Source organism: Myotis lucifugus, unplaced genomic scaffold (genome assembly GCF_000147115.1).
Source record: "Myotis lucifugus unplaced genomic scaffold, Myoluc2.0 scaffold_106, whole genome shotgun sequence".
NCBI lineage: Eukaryota > Metazoa > Chordata > Mammalia > Chiroptera > Vespertilionidae > Myotis > Myotis lucifugus.
Window position 1 is genome coordinate 361118 of NW_005871154.1, and position 15464 is coordinate 376581.

The 15464-nt window shown below is 50.0% G+C and overlaps 3 protein-coding genes and 1 pseudogene across 3 annotated transcripts; 3 read left to right on the top strand and 1 right to left on the bottom strand.

The window, feature by feature from the left end:
- Nucleotides 1-127: 127 nt before the first annotated feature.
- On the bottom strand, nucleotides 128-1915 carry LOC102442569 (lysine-specific demethylase 4D-like). Its single transcript, XM_006092912.1, has 3 exons — nucleotides 1905-1915; nucleotides 1464-1518; nucleotides 128-1333 (listed from the first exon to the last, which is right to left on the bottom strand). Exons 1-3 carry the CDS (start codon nucleotides 1913-1915, stop codon nucleotides 128-130), a joined length of 1272 nt encoding a protein of 423 aa, XP_006092974.1.
- LOC102442883 (lysine-specific demethylase 4D-like) lies at nucleotides 1914-3665 on the top strand. Its single transcript, XM_014459288.1, has one exon. The coding sequence runs from the start codon at nucleotides 1914-1916 to the stop codon at nucleotides 3663-3665; it is 1752 nt and encodes a 583-aa protein (XP_014314774.1).
- A 5464-nt stretch (nucleotides 3666-9129) lies between these two features.
- LOC102427971 lies at nucleotides 9130-10472 on the top strand (annotated as a pseudogene).
- Nucleotides 10473-10917: 445 nt separating this feature from the next.
- On the top strand, nucleotides 10918-13542 carry LOC102443208 (lysine-specific demethylase 4D-like). Its single transcript, XM_006092914.2, is given in 3 exon segments — nucleotides 10918-10947; nucleotides 11976-13268; nucleotides 13270-13542. Coding segments are annotated over 3 exon segments (1596 nt in total).
- The last annotated feature ends 1922 nt before the right edge of the window (nucleotides 13543-15464 follow it).

The window sequence follows — 15464 nt, forward strand, 5'->3', positions numbered from 1 at the left end:
CACCCAAAAGCCACGTTAGGATGCTGGGACCAGCAGTGCCTGGCTGTCCATGGAGGGTTTGTCCTCAGGCACAGGCTGGGCTTGGGGATGCGGAGCTGTGAGCACTGCGCCCACTAGGCGGCGCCTCTTAGCCGGGACCTGAACAATGGACTCTTGAGTCCCCTGTTCCAGAGGACGACGACCACTTCCACCACCACGTGTGCCAGTTGGCTGGAGATCCTGGGCAGCTGGGCCCGAGGGTGGCTGTGAGGATGGGTTGGGCTTTGAGGAGCAGAGGGCCGCCGCAGCCGCGGGCTGGGCAGCAGAGACTGAACCCCGGCCTAGCGAGGGGCGCAGGCATGGCTGGCGCACAAGGGTCCGGCTGCCACAGTGGCCGAGGGACCCACGGCCCGTGCCCACTGTGCATGTCCTGACGGGGCTGCAGTTGCCTCAGGCCCAGCTCCACGTGGTCCACAACAGTCCGGTCCTGCCCGCGTTTCCACAGCTCATAGCGCTCGGGCTGCAGGAGGCGCACGAACACGTCCATGGAGAAGCTCACCCGGGCCTCCCCGCAGCTGCACTGAGAGGCCACTTTGCCATAGTCGACCCATCGCGGGGTGGCAAAGTTGATGGCCTCGGCACAGTTGAAGCCATGGTTGAAGCCAGCGTGGTAGCCATAGGGAAAGGTCACCATGAACTCTCCAGCCTCCTGAGTGATGCGACGGAACGGGACCCCGTTCTCCTTGAGGACAGTGGGCGAGATGAGGGCCACCTTGTGCCGCAGGAAGGCCTGGCAGCCCCGAGAGCTGCCCGGGAAAAGCTCCCTGGCCAGGCGCTCCAGGCGCCGGCCGTGTTCTGGGGGCACCGTGTACCACGTTCTGGGCTCCCCGAAGTGCAGGTAGTTGATGCTGTAAAGGTCCATGTCCTCCGTGTGCCAAGCGAAGGTGGTCTTCCACATGCCAAAGTACAGGTAGGGGGTGTTGACGCCTTCGATGACAACCCCACACTCCTGCTCCAGCAGGTCCTGGATGGTTCCCAGGTGGCCAAGGTTCCATTGTTTAGTGTTGGCATCAAATAAGGAGCCACTGACGTCAGCGCCATAGATGGGCGAGTAGTACAGGCGCGTTTTCCAGTATTTCCGCTCCAGATCCTCAAAGTCCAAGTGTGGTGGAGTCTGATACTGTCCACTGTTTGCCAACAGGCGATACTCGCCCACTGTCACTGCCCTCTTCTTTTTGTGGTATTGAATGAACACACCTGCTCGCCCAGACGCCACCTGCTGGAGAGGATTGGCTATCACCATGTCACTGACATCATCGTAGGTCTGTCTGGCTTTCCATTCCTTGATCCCACACTGGGGATCAAGCCCCCAATTCGGCATGTGCCATGACTGCAATCGAACCCAGGACCCTTCCACTGAGCCAAACTCGCTAGGGCTAGTTTTTGTTTTGAAAATGGGACCTGGACAAAGTCAGATGACTAACCAGGCCCCCCTCCGGAGATCCCATTGGATGAGCAATGAGGAGATTACTATAGCCCCTGTATAAAGCCAGGCCCAAGAGGATGTGGGCTGCATTTGAAAGCCAGCTCTCAAGCGGATACTGTCTCTCTGGATCCTGCAGGACCTTCACATGGAATTGGGATTTTGATTTCTGCTATTTGTGCTTGTGAGCAAAAGAGCTATTTTCCTATTACAAGTTTAAAGAACTGACTATAGTTTTCTATTATTTATGATTGAGATGTATTATTGGGTTAGGGTTACTGAATCTGAGTGACTGCCTCACAGATACACCAAAGCTTAAAAGAGAGAGAGAGAGAGAGAGAGAGAGAGAGAGAGAGAGAGAGGGAGAGAGAGAGAGAAGACATCACTCCCTCATTCTCAGGTATCTAAAACATCCCTAAGAACCCAGGAATCCTCTGCTTACACTGCAGCCATGGTGTCTAATGAGCCAAGTGGGAGAATCATGACCTTCCACCCAACCATAGAAGAATTTAAAGATTTCAACAAATATATTGGTTACATGGAATCCCAAGGTGCCCACCGAGCTGGCCTGGCAAAGGTCATTCCACCCAAGGAATGGAAAGCCAGACAGACCTACGATGATGTCAGTGACATGGTGATAGCCACTCCCCTCCAGCAGGTGGCGTCTGGGCGAGCAGGTGTGTTCATTCAATACCACAAAAAGAAGAGGGCCATGACAGTGGGCGAGTATCGCCTGTGGGCAAACAGTGGACAGTATCAGACTCCACCACACTTGGACTTTGAGGATCTGGAGCGGAAATACTGGAAAACGCGCCTGTACGACTCGCCCATCTATGGCGCTGACGTCAGTGGCTCCTTATTTGATGCCAACACTAAACAGTGGAACCTTGGCCACCTGGGAACCATCCAGGACCTGCTGGAGCAGGAGTGTGGGGTTGTCATCGAAGGCGTCAACACCCCCTACCTGTACTTTGGCATGTGGAAGACCACCTTCGCTTGGCACACGGAGGACATGGACCTTTACAGCATCAACTACCTGCACTTCGGGGAGCCCAAACGTGGTACGCGTGCCCCAGAACACGGCCTGCACCTGGAGCGCCTGGCCAGGGAGCTTTTCCCGGGCAGCTCTCGGGGCTGCCAGGCCTTCCTGCGGCACAAGGTGGCCCTCATCTCGCCCACTGTCCTCAAGGAGAACGGGGTCCCGTTCAGTCGCATCACTCAGGAGGCTGGAGAGTTCATGGTGACCTTTCCCTATGGCTACCACGCTGGCTTCAACCATGGCTTCAACTGTGCGGAGGCCATCAACTTTGCCACCCCGCGATGGGTCGACTATGGCAAAGTGGCCTCTCAGTGCAGCTGCGGGGAGGCCCGGGTGAGCTTTTCCATGGACGTATTCGTGCGCCTCCTGCAGCCCGAGCGCTATGAGCTGTGGAAATGCGGGCAGGACCGGACTGTTGTGGACCACGTGGAGCCCAGGGCGCCGGGCAGCCAGGAGCTGAGCGCCTGGAGGGAGGGCAGGGCGGCCTGGAGATCTGCGCCGGGCCTGAGGCACCACCAGCCCCGTCGAGCCACACACACCCCTCGATCAGTGGGCACGGGCTGTGGGTATGGTCGCCGCCACACCCTTGTGCACCAGCCATGCCTGCACCCCTCGCTAGGCCGGGGTTCTGCCTCTGCTGCCCAGCCCGCGGCTGCCGCGGCCCTCTGCTCCTCAAAGCCCAACCCATCCTCACAGCCAACCTCGGGCCCAGCTGCCCAGGATCTCCAGCCAACTGGCACACGTGGTCGTGAGAGTGGTCGTCGTCCTCAGGAACAGTGGACTCAAGAGTGGATTGTTCAGGCCCCGGCTAAGAGGCGCCGCCTAGTGGGCGCAGTGCGCACAGCTCCGGATCCCCAAGCCCAGCCTGTGCCTGAGGACAAACCCTCCATGGACGACAGCCCAGCACCACTGAGCCCTGGTGGCCAGCATCCTGTGTGGGCTTCTGGGTGCTGTTGTGCCCCTGACCTTCAACCCTTGGGGCCTCCATTGGATCCTGATGCACCGATGCACCCTGGCCCGTGCCTGCTATCTCTGGTCAATATTCCAGCCAATTTCCCTGACAATGTCCCACTAACTCCTCGCTGTGTCACTGGGACTCTGAGGTCTTCCCCACAGACCCTGCTGGAGACCACAGGGCCCCTGCGAGCCTCTCTGAGCTTGTGAGGATGGACCACTCTTATGCCTCTGTGGTCCAGGCCCCCGCCACAGTTGCCGAAATTTCCTGGACCCCTGACTGTGAATCCCTGGAGCTAAAGCTAGAGGCAGCTGCCTCTCTGGAGTCCTGGGACACATTCCCTGCCAATGGGTGGTCTTCCATCTTTGAGCCTATCACTGATGAAGATTTAGCCAAATATGGCTGTATCTGACCCTCAACCCTGGGAACACAGCACCTCCCAGCCAAGCAGCAATCTGGGCTGGCCCTGTCCACAGTCAAGATGCTTTATCTCCTAGAAAAGACGCATTTCTTAAGCTGCCAGATGTTTCTACTACTATGACAAGCAGGGCTCCCAGTTGCTAGCCAAACGGACCTCCCCATTGGGCAGCTGCCCTGGAATGCTGTGGTACCTCTCAGGCATTCTCAGCCCACTCCTAGATGCCATGGACACGGCTGGTTTTGATATCACCTTCAGGATCCCTCCCCTGCCATAGTGTGCCTTGATAAGGAGAACATTCTCAGGTGTTCTAAACTAAATTACACCAGGAGATAGATAGATAGATAGATAGATAGATAGATAGATAGATAGATAGATAGAACTGTTAGTCTCTTAATGATGGCTTGGAGCCAACTACCAAAGGAGAGCTCACATTCCTGTGGACGTCTTTGGAAGTGTGTATTAATTTCCAGATGACTCATTCTGCAGATTCCTAAGACCCTGCTTTCCACTGGACCCTGGTTCCCACCGGACGTGCTGCAGCCACAACTGAGCCCAGCAGCTTCTCTTACTTGGCAGCTCTGACACACCTACACACGGCACAGGCCTCTGCTCAGGCTGGAACTAGAACTTTACCCAATGAGTCTGTCAGCCAGTACTGCCTCGGGGATGTTTGTAATTTGTTAAATAATATGTTTGTATGGATTTTATACAGAGAGAACGGGAGAGGGATAGAGAGATAGACACATCTAACTCCAGGAGCCTCCGCTTATTTACACGTGGGTTTTCTGGACCACTGCCCACAGCCAGTCTCCAGGAGCACGCCTTTCTTCATTCAAATTCTGCTCCTATCCGAGAGCTGGCCTCCTCCTTCTCTCACCCCTTTGCCTATATGTCATGTAAATTTATTTTAGATTAACTCTTTTTGTACCCCCGCCCCATTTGATGTATAAAAAGCTTGCAATACTCTGGGACAATGGGCATGTTGTCTTTTCTACCATGCTGCTGGAGGTTTAGACTCCATGCCTCAAGGTGGGACTTGCTTTTGGTGATTATTTTGGTTAATAAAACCATACTTACAAAAAAGACTTTCAGCCGTGGAAATGAAATTTTTTTATCAGCCTCTAGACTCCACAATTATTTGGGGCAACAAATCCTGGGCTTTGGTTCCCCTCCAGTCTCCCTCCCTTTTCTTTTCTTCCTCCCCTTCCCCCACCAAACGCCCTCCCCTGGTAAACCAGGCCCCTTTGACCAATTAGGTCAGCGGAGACTCAAAAAACAGTTATGATCTTTCTGAGTCATTGATATGTTTAAAATGCTATCACCGGTATTTGTTCACAAATATATTGAAGGTAACTGATATCTGACTTTTTTTCTAATATTGTTCATTAAACCAATTGAGGGTTTGAGGTTATTGTTTTCTTCACTTGTCTTAGTAATTATATCAAAACATTTTAAGCAAAACATATTTTTATGACCTAGTAAAAGTGTGTGGAGTTGGTGAATGAAGTTGGGGATGGTTGTGGGGTTCTGCTTGACTGCCTGGCTGGGGAATTGGATACGTACAGATATTATCTTCAGGATGATTCGGTGGAAATCATTTGGCACTGGGCTGAGCAGTAGTACCCGAGTTGCTGGGAGACATATGCAAGCAGAGGACAAAAGTACCATCATCCTAATTTTTTCTCTTCAAGTCTTCTTGCTGTTTCAAAGCTATATGTATGTATATATTTTAATATATTTTATTGATTTCAGAGAGGAAAGGAGAGGGAGAGAGAGACAGACACATCAATGATGAGAGAGAATCATTGATCAGCTGTCTCCTGCACACTCCCAACAGGGGATCGAGCCCACAACCCAGGCATATGCCCTGACCAGGAATCAAACCATGACCTCCTGGTTCATAAGTAGATGCTCAACCACAGAGCCCTTCCAGTCGGGCTATATGTATATTTAATGTGGTTAATTCTCTGATTCATTTCAATAAACAAATCCATTAAATAAATTAACAAGATTATTCCAATTGGTAATATGTGGGGATGGGACAGTAGGGCAGAATTGGCAGGGGCTGGCCTGGGCTCTGGTGATCAGGGAAAGCTTAGAGCAAGAGAACTTTCTGAGACCCAACTGACAAAAGGAGTTGGTTTCCATTTAGAGAAAACAGCAAATGTAATAGCTCTAGTGTGGAGTAGAAAGGAAGCTTGTTTGTATGAATCATAGAATAGAAGAAGGAGAACCATAGGACCTTGTGACTCATATTAGGTATTTGAATATTTTTCTTTTTCTTTTTTTAATCACTAATTTGTTAAGTATTTTTATTGATTTCAGAGAGGAAGGGGGAGGGAGAAAGAGATAGAACCATCAATGATAAGTGAGAAACATTGATCGGCTGCCTCCTGCATACCCCCTAATGGGGATTGAGCCCACAACCCGGGTATGTACCCTTGATCAGAATTGAACCCAGGACACTTTGGTCCACAGGCCGATGCTCTGTCCACTGAGCCAAACCAGCTAGGGCTGTATTTGAATATTTTTCAACTTGAAATAAGGCATTGGCAATTTAAAACAGCACTTCAGATTATGTGACATCATATTCAATCAGCATAGCTCTTTGAACAAGGAGGGAGAAGTACTTAGAATATCTAAGAGATACAGGGAGAGTTGATGGTTATTTTGACTTAGTCTTTACTACTGAAGATGCACAGAGTGGACAAACTCAGAAGAAATTGAAAATGATAGTTTGGGTACAGAAGGAAACATTTCAAAGAAGCAAACCACCTTTCCCCTGGCCCCAGCCCTCCCTTACAGAATTTCAGTAACCCTCAGGCATATGAAGCACCGAATAAAAAAGTGAAGAGCAGTGAGTACCCTCCTGTGAAGCTAGTGAGTGTGTAATTGGTGAAAACTGTTGAGAAACAGTAGCAAGGTAAAATTTGAATTCACATAACCTATGACCAAGAGCTTAATTTGTAGGCACTGGTGCGGGGTACTCCAATAGATGTGTGGGAGGATGTTCACAGCAGCGGAGTAAGAGGTCAGAAGAGTAAACAACTCACAGGCTCAGTGGCAGTAGCAAGGTCTACAATTGAATGCAGCCCACGAACAAAACAAAATCCAGCTATGTGCGTGACACAAATGAAGGAAAATACACAAAAAAGGGTACATGAAAACATTCTCTTCTTAAAGGTTTATATTTAAAAGTCCTATAATGTTTTAAAAAAACAGGTACAGTTTTAATTTTGTATTGTTTACTGAAATTAATATGCTTGTAGTTCAGACAGAGTTAGTAGGAGAGGCAAATGAGGCAGTGCTCCGGAAGGAGGAGCCTGAGTCAGGTACTGAGTGACTGGCAATATAGTGTTTCTTGACCTCGGACGTGTTTCTACTTTGTTCACTCTATGGTTATTAATAGATGTGAATAGTTCTTAATACGTGTAAGTTAAGCTGTACAAATATGCTTTGTGAATTTCTGTAAGAACATATTTTATAATTAAAAAAATGTTAAACCTTCCTGCTTTAAAAAATTATCATGTACTGGTTTATAGAATTGTTTGATTTATATTGCGCTGTATTGTAGGCTGTTTTTTTTTTTTTTAAATTTTTTTTTTTTAAATATATTTTATTGATTTTTTACAGAGAGGAAGGGAGAGAGATAGAGAGTTAGAAACATCGATGAGAGAGAAACATCAATCAGCTGCCTCCTGCACATCTCCTACTGGGGATGTGCCCGCAACCCAGGTACATGCCCTTGACCGGAATCGAACCCGGGACCTTTCAGTCCGCAGGCCGACGCTCTATCCACTGAGCCAAACCGCGCTGTATTGTAGGCTGTTTTTAAAAATAGATTATGTTGCTAATTTTTTTCATTCTTCTATTCTTCGTTGACACCTTCTCTTATTTATGATTTTATTACACTTAGTGATACTTTATTTTTTAGAACAGTTTTAGATTTAAAAAAATTGATCAGAGGATTGGGAGAGTTCCCCCCAGATAACTACCCCGATGCTACCTCATTCACGGTTTCCCCTATTATTAACACCTTACAATACCGTGGTACATTTGTTACAGTTAATGAATCAAAGCCTATACGTTATTTAATAAATCTGTTACTCAGATTTCCTCAGTTTTTACTCAACGTCCTTTCTATGTCCCAAGATCACATTCAGCCCTAACCAGATTGCCTGAGTGGATAGAGCATCGGCCTGCGGACTGAAGGGTTCAGGTGTGATTCCGGTCAAGGCCATGTACCTGGTTTCGGGCACATCCCCAGTATGGGGTGTGCAGGAGGCAGCTGATCAATGTTTCTCTCATCGATGTTTCTAACTCTCTATCCCCCTCCCTTCCTCTCTGTAAAAAATCAATAGAATACATTTTTTTTTTTAAAATCACATCCAAAATTCTAAGTTACATTTACTTTTATTGTCTCTGATTTTTTACAGAGAGAAATGGAGAAGAAGAAAGAGATAGAAACATCAATGACGAGAATCATTGATTGGCTGCCTTCTGCACCCCCCACATTGGAGATCCAGCCCACAACCTGGGCATGTGTCCTTACTGGGGATTGAACCATGACCTCCTGGTTCACAGGTTGATGCTCAACCACTGAGCCACGCTGGCTGAGCAGCATGTTATTATTTCTTAGGGGAAAGGCTCTTACATGGTTTGTAAGTTTCTCATATCTAGCTCCCCTAAACTGTTTTTTCATTTCTTCAGATCAAGTTTTCAGATAGAAAGAATGAAATATTTGATTATGTATTCCAGAAAAACACATAAAGAATTTATAGTGAAATCATTGTAGAATTTTTTTATATGTCCCAGGCATGAAACAGCTCTGACCACTGACATAGGCATCAAGCTAGGATGAACTGAGGATTATACCTCTGCTTTGCCCTAACTGATGTAAGAGCTACCCCACCAATCAGATGACTCCTCGACATTGCCAGGGGGTTGTAGAAGATCTGAGATTAAAAGAAAACCAGGATGAGATGGGAGCCTATCACGTGACACTGGTAATCTTGTCACTTGTACAACTTAAAGGTCTCCTTTGGGTGGTGACAGCTGTAGAGCAGGAGAGGAAGGCAGCTGGCTCCGTGGACTCCTTCTTAAGGAAGGTGAGGAGAGCACAGGCTGCCTCTCGGGGTGTAGAGATGAGGAGATGGGTTTGTGAATGTAAACTGTTGTCATTTATGTTTCGACAGGTTTGGTATTGAAAGGGAGGTGAGACTGGGGCGGGCTGACGCCCCTCAGGAGGCACCATGTTGGTGATACCCCCCGGACTAAGCGAGGAGGAGGAGGCTCTGCAGAAGAAATTCAACGAACTGAATTGAAAGAAAAAGGCACTGCTGGCTCTGAAGAAGCAAAGCAGCAGCAGCACAGCCAGCCAAGGCGTGTGAAACGCTCTCTGCCAGCGCAGCCCGAGCTGGACCCAGCCACCGCCACGGAGCAGGCAAAGCAGCTGGTGAAGTCGGGAGCCATCAGTGCCGTCAAGGCTGAGACCAAGAACTCGGGCTTCAAGGGTTCTCGAACCCTAGAGGGAAAGTTCAAGGACCCTGAGAAGGGGCCGGTTCCCACTTCCCAGCCGCTCCCGGGGAGCCTATCTGCTGATGACCATCTGCAGGAGTCGCCCAGACGTCCCCAAAGGACATCTCTGTACGAGAGCTTTGTGTCTGCCAGTGCCCGGCTTGGGGACCCGGGGCCAGACGGGGAGGAGGCAGAGGGCCCGGGGGCTGGCGATGGCCCTCCCCGAAGCTCTGGATGGGGCTCCGAAGCACGTGGTAACGCGCGCTCCTCAGTCTCCCCTCCCCGAAGCCGCACTGAGCGCAACTGGGACAGAGACCCGGACTGGGAGCGAGACAGAGACCGGAACCGGGACCGAGACAGCGACCGGGACCAAGACAGAGACAAAGAGCGAGACCGGGAGCGAGACAGAGATCAGCACCGAGACAGATACCGGGACAGAGAGCGAGACCGGGAGCGAAACAGAGACAGAGAGCGAGACAGAGACCGGGACCGGGACCGGGATCGAGACAGAGACAGAGAGCGAGACCGGGAGCGAGACAGAGATCAGCACCGAGACAGATACCGGGACCGAGACAGAGACAGAGAGCGAGACAGAGACCGGGACCGAAACAGAGACAGAGAGCGAGACCGGGAGCGAGACAGAGACCGGGACCAAGAGCGAGAGGGCCCTTTCCGCAGGTCGGACTCGTTCCCTGAACGCCGGGCCCCTCGGAAGGGGAACACTCTCTACGTGTTCGGGGAAGACATGACGCCCACCCTCCTCCGTGGGGCCTTCTCCCCCTTTGGAAACATCACTGACCTCTCCATGGACCCAGCCAGAAACTGTGCCTTCGTCACCTATGAAAAGATGGAGTCAGCAGATCAGGCCGTTGCTGAGCTCAACGGGACGCAGGTGGAGTCCGTGCAGCTCAAGGTCAGCATTGCCCGCAAACAGCCCATGCTGGATGCCGCCACTGGCAAGTCCGTGTGGGGCTCCCTCGCCCTCCAGAACAGTCCTCAGGGCTGCCATCGGGACAAAAGGACCCAGATTGTCTACAATGACGATGTCTGCCAGGAAAACCTTGTGGATGGCTTCTAGGTGGCGGAGCTGAACTGCTTGTGCCCTGCCTGCCCCGACACTGGTGTCAGTAAAGCACTGAGGTGGAAGCTCACACACCTCCCTCAGCCTCTGGCTTCTCAGCCACCAGATGGGTTGAGCCTTTTACAACGGCTACTAGATTGGATCTCATTTGTAGCAAGATGGCCAGTGCGTCTTCCCCACTCCTTTACCCCAAAGGATGTTGAGCACAGGAGTTGTCACAGCTCTTAAAATTGGATCCCATGCCCCTTCCCAGCAGGAAACCCCTGAGGGAAAACGCAGATCCTCCTCATGGAGTTTCTCCTTGAGCCAGGGCAGCACTTGGAAGAGGTTGATGTGAAAGTCTCAGGCGTGAGCAGGCACCTGGTGCTGCAGTTTCTTGTCTTTGCAGACACCCAGGACTCCCCAGCTGATCATACCAACCTGCAGGGGGCGCAGGGTGGCCATGGTAGAATATCATTTGGAATATCATTTGGTAGAATATCTGCTGCACCTCAGGAAGCACAGTTATTAATAGATGTTAATAGTTCTTAATATGTGTAAGTTAAGCTGTACAAATATGCTTTGTGAATTTCTATAAGAACGTATTTTATAATTAAACAAATGTTAAACCTTCCTGCTTTAAAAAATTATCATTGTTTGTTTTATATTGAGCTGTATTGTCGACTATTTTTAAAAATAGATTGTTTCTAATTTTTTTCATTCTTCTATTCTTCGTTGACACCTTCTCTTAGTTATTATTTTATTACACTTAGTGATACTTTATTTTTTAGAACAGTTTTTGATTAAAAATTTGATCAGAGAATTGGGAGAGTTCCCCCCATATAACTACCCCCATGCTACCTCATTCACAGTTTCCCCTATTATTAATACCTTACAATACTGTGGTACATTTGTTATAGTTGATGAATCAAGGCCTATACGTTATTTAATAAATCTGTTAATCAGATTTCCTCAGTTTTTACTCAATGTCCTTTTTATGTTCCTGCTGGAAGCCGATCCACCCTTGCTGCTTGACACAGTCGCTGCAGGGAAGATACATCTGCACAGCTTATGTTTCCAGGGGCCTGGCATATATGGCATATGTTTGCTCCCCTCTTAACGCTATGTGTTTTAAACAGGACCACCTCCCTGAGAAAGGTTGTTTCCCCAAGTCAGGATTTTTCCCCGGAGTTAGGGAGGGAATAAAACCCCTTAACTAAGTGCCAGGCGGGTAATTAATCACTTTAACTATGAACAATCACGCTTAAGCTACATAATCTTTATTTAGGATAATCTGCTTCAGTTACTCCCTTGTAGCTTAAAAGAACAAAAGAGTAACCTTGGAATGGAGATAAGAAATGCCCTAACCTTTGGAATAGAATGGATAGGATTAAAATCAGCTCGTATAAATACAGATGAAATAGCTCAATAGACACAGACCTTGGCTGGAGATCCTGGCTAGAGGATCTCCAACTGAATGCTGGTCAAACAAGAGAGAAGATATTACTCCCTCATTCTCAGATATCTAAAACATCCCTGAGAACCCGGGAATCCTCTGCTTACATTGCAGCCATGGTGTCTAATGAGCCAAGTGGGAGAATCATGACCTTCCACCCAACCATGGAAGAATTTAAAGATTTCAACAAATATATTGGTTACATGGAATCCCAAGGTGCCCACCGAGCTGGCCTGGCAAAGGTCATTCCACCCAAGGAATGGAAAGCCAGACAGACCTACGATGATGTCAGTGACATGGTGATAGCCACTCCCCTCCAGCAGGTGGCGTCTGGGCGAGCAGGTGTGTTCATTCAATACCACAAAAAGAAGAGGGCAGTGACAGTGGGCGAGTATCGCCTGTTGGCAAACAGTGGACAGTATCAGACTCCACCACACTTGGACTTTGAGGATCTGGAGCGGAAATACTGGAAAACGCGCCTGTACGACTCGCCCATCTATGGCGCTGACGTCAGTGGCTCCTTATTTGATGCCAACACTAAACAATGGAACCTTGGCCACCTGGGAACCATCCAGGACCTGCTGGAGCAGGAGTGTGGGGTTGTCATCGAAGGCGTCAACACCCCCTACCTGTACTTTGGCATGTGGAAGACCACCTTCGCTTGGCACACGGAGGACATGGACCTTTACAGCATCAACTACCTGCACTTCGGGGAGCCCAAAACGTGGTACGCGGTGCCCCCAGAGCACGGCCAGCGCCTGGAGCGCCTGGCCAGGGAGCTTTTCCCGGGCAGCTCTCGGGGCTGCCAGGCCTTCCTGCGGCACAAGGTGGCCCTCATCTCGCCCACTGTCCTCAAGGAGAACGGGGTCCCGTTCAGTCGCATCACTCAGGAGGCTGGAGAGTTCATGGTGACCTTTCCCTATGGCTACCACGCTGGCTTCAACCATGGCTTCAACTGTGCGGAGGCCATCAACTTTGCCACCCCGCGATGGGTCGACTATGGCAAAGTGGCCTCTCAGTGCAGCTGCGGGGAGGCCCGGGTGAGCTTCTCCATGGATGTGTTCGTGCGCCTCCTGCAGCCCGAGCGCTATGAGCTGAGGAACCGCGGGCAGGACCGGACTGTTGTGGACCACGTGGAGCCCAGGGCGCCGGGCAGCCAGGAGCTGAGCGCCTGGAGGGAGGGCAGGGCGGCCTGGAGATCTGCGCCGGGCCTGAGGCACCACCAGCCCCGTCGAGCCACACACACCCCTCGATCAGTGGGCACGGGCTGTGGGTATGGTCGCCGTCACACCCTTGTGCGCCAGCCATGCCTGCGCCCCTCACTAGGCCGGGGTTCTGCCTCTGCTGCCCAGCCCCGCGGCTGCGGCGGCCCTCTGCTCCTCAAAGCCCAACCCATCCTCACAGCCACCCTCGGGCCCAGCTGCCCAGGATCTCCAGCCAACTGGCACACGTGGTGGCGGAAGTGGTCGTCGTCCTCTGGAACAGGGGACTCAAGAGTCCATTGTTCAGGTCCCGGCTAAGAGGCGCCGCCTAGTGGGCGCAGTGCTCACAGCTCCGGATCCCCAAGCCCAGCCTGTGCCTGAGGACAAACCCTCCCTGGACAGCCAGGCACTGCTGGTCCTAGCATCCTAACGTGGCTTTTGGGTGCTACTGTGCTTCAGTCCCCTAAGCCCAGGGGATTTCTACTTTTGTTCTCCATGTTCTTTTTTAAAAAAATAAATCTTCATTGTTCAGATTATTACAGTTGTTCCTCTTTTTTCCCCCCATAGCTCCCCTCCACCTGGTTCCCACCCTGCTCTCCGCCTTCAAACCCCCTCCCCCCCACTGTCCTCATCCATAGGTGCACGATTTTTCTCCAGTCTCTTCCCGCATCCCCTACACCCCTTTGTCCTCTCTTCCTGCATCCCCTACAAACCTTTCCCCCCCCCAAGAATAGTCAGTCCACTCCCTTTCTATGCCCCTGATTCTATAATAATCACCAGTTTATTCTGTTCATCAGATTATTTACTCACTTGATTTTTAGATTCACTTGTTCATAGATGTGTATTTGTTGTTCATAATTTGTATCTTTACCTTTTTCTTCTTCTTCCTCTTCTTAAAGGATACCTTTCAGCATTTCATATAATACTGGTTTGGTGGTGATGAACTCCTTTAGCTTTTTCTTATCTGTGAAGCTCTTTATCTGACCTTCAATTTTGAATGATAGCTTTGCTGGATAAAGTAATCTTGGTTGTAGGTTCTTGCTATTCATCACTTTGAATATTTCTTGCCACTCCCTTCTGGCCTGCATAGTTTCTGTTGAGAAATCAGCTGACAGTCCTATGGCTACTCCCTTGTAGGTAATTGACTGTCTTTCTCTTGCTGCTTTTAAGATTCTCTCTTTGTCTTTTGCTCTTGTCATTTTAATTATGATGTGTCTTGGTTTGGTCCTCTTTGGATTCCGTTTGTTTGGGGTTCTCTGCGCTTCCTGGACTTGTAAGTCTATTTCTTTCATCAGGTAGGGGAAGTTTTCTGTTATTATTTCTTCAAATAGCTTTTCAATATCTTGCTTTCTTTCTTCCTCTGGCACCCCTATAATTTGGATGTTGGTATGCTTGAAGCTGTCCCAGAGGCTCCTTCATATTTTTGGATTCTTTTTTCATTTTGCTTTTCCGGTTGGGTGTTTTTTGCTTCTTCTCATTTCAAATCTTTGACTTGATTCTTGCGATCCTCTAGTCTGCTGATGGAACTCTGCATAATATCCTTTATTTCAGTAAGTGCATGCTTAATTTCTAGTTGGTCCTTTTTCATAACCTCGAGGGTCTCACTGGGAGGAATTGACCTCCAGGGCAATTGGCTGTGAGAGTCAGCTGTGTCTACGGTGCGAGAACTTCTGTGCTGAAGACACCCTTCTGGGGCAAGACTTGCTTCAGTGGTGCTTTGGTGCTCACTGAGTCTGCCCCCTGAGTGTGTTCCTTATGAATCTGAGGAGTTGTAATCTGGATGGTCCCTCTCTGACCACTGGGTACACTGGCTCTTGGATCTAAGGAGGTGCTAATTAAGCCTCTTCCTGAGGTTACCCAGCAGGAGCTACAAAGAGACATGCAGATTCCCCTTCCTTTTTTGGGGGTTTGGGGGTGCCCAGATTAGGCCCAGCTGTGAAGCAATGCAAGCTGCTGTGGGGCCTTGGGCCTTCTCTTGGAAGTTCTGGGTCTGTCTGGCCCAGCTGCAATTTGTTAGGTAATTTTCATGTTGCAAAGGACCCGGGCATTCATATGCAAAAGCCTTTGCAGCAGCCTGGATGGGGCGGGGTCTCGGAATCAACAGGGCGGAGCAAGCAGCTATGACTGATTCTCAGTCCTGCCCTAAGGGGCCGCGAGTCTCAGTGTCCTGGTAATTGCTGCCAGCACCTCTGAGGGAAAGCAGCCCTCAAGTTCTGAGTTCTGCCTGCTGCCAGACCGTCCAGTTTCTCCTCGTATGAGCCCGGGACCCCAGAGATTTCCCGGAACTGGAGTTCAGAGCAGTCGGGAGCTTGTGACTCCCTCCTGATTCAAAAAGACAGCCGCGTCCTCAGG

Bases quoted from the DNA above. Each gene is read 5' to 3' on its own strand.
- LOC102442569 (XM_006092912.1), bottom strand. The intron at 1,334-1,463 runs GTTAGTCATCTG...CTTGATCCCCAG, and splicing joins GATCTCCGGAGGGGGGCCTG to TGTGGGATCAAGGAATGGAA.
- LOC102442883 (XM_014459288.1), top strand. From the start codon at position 1,914: ATGGTGTCTAATGAGCCAAGTGGGAGAATCATGACCTTCCACCCAACC.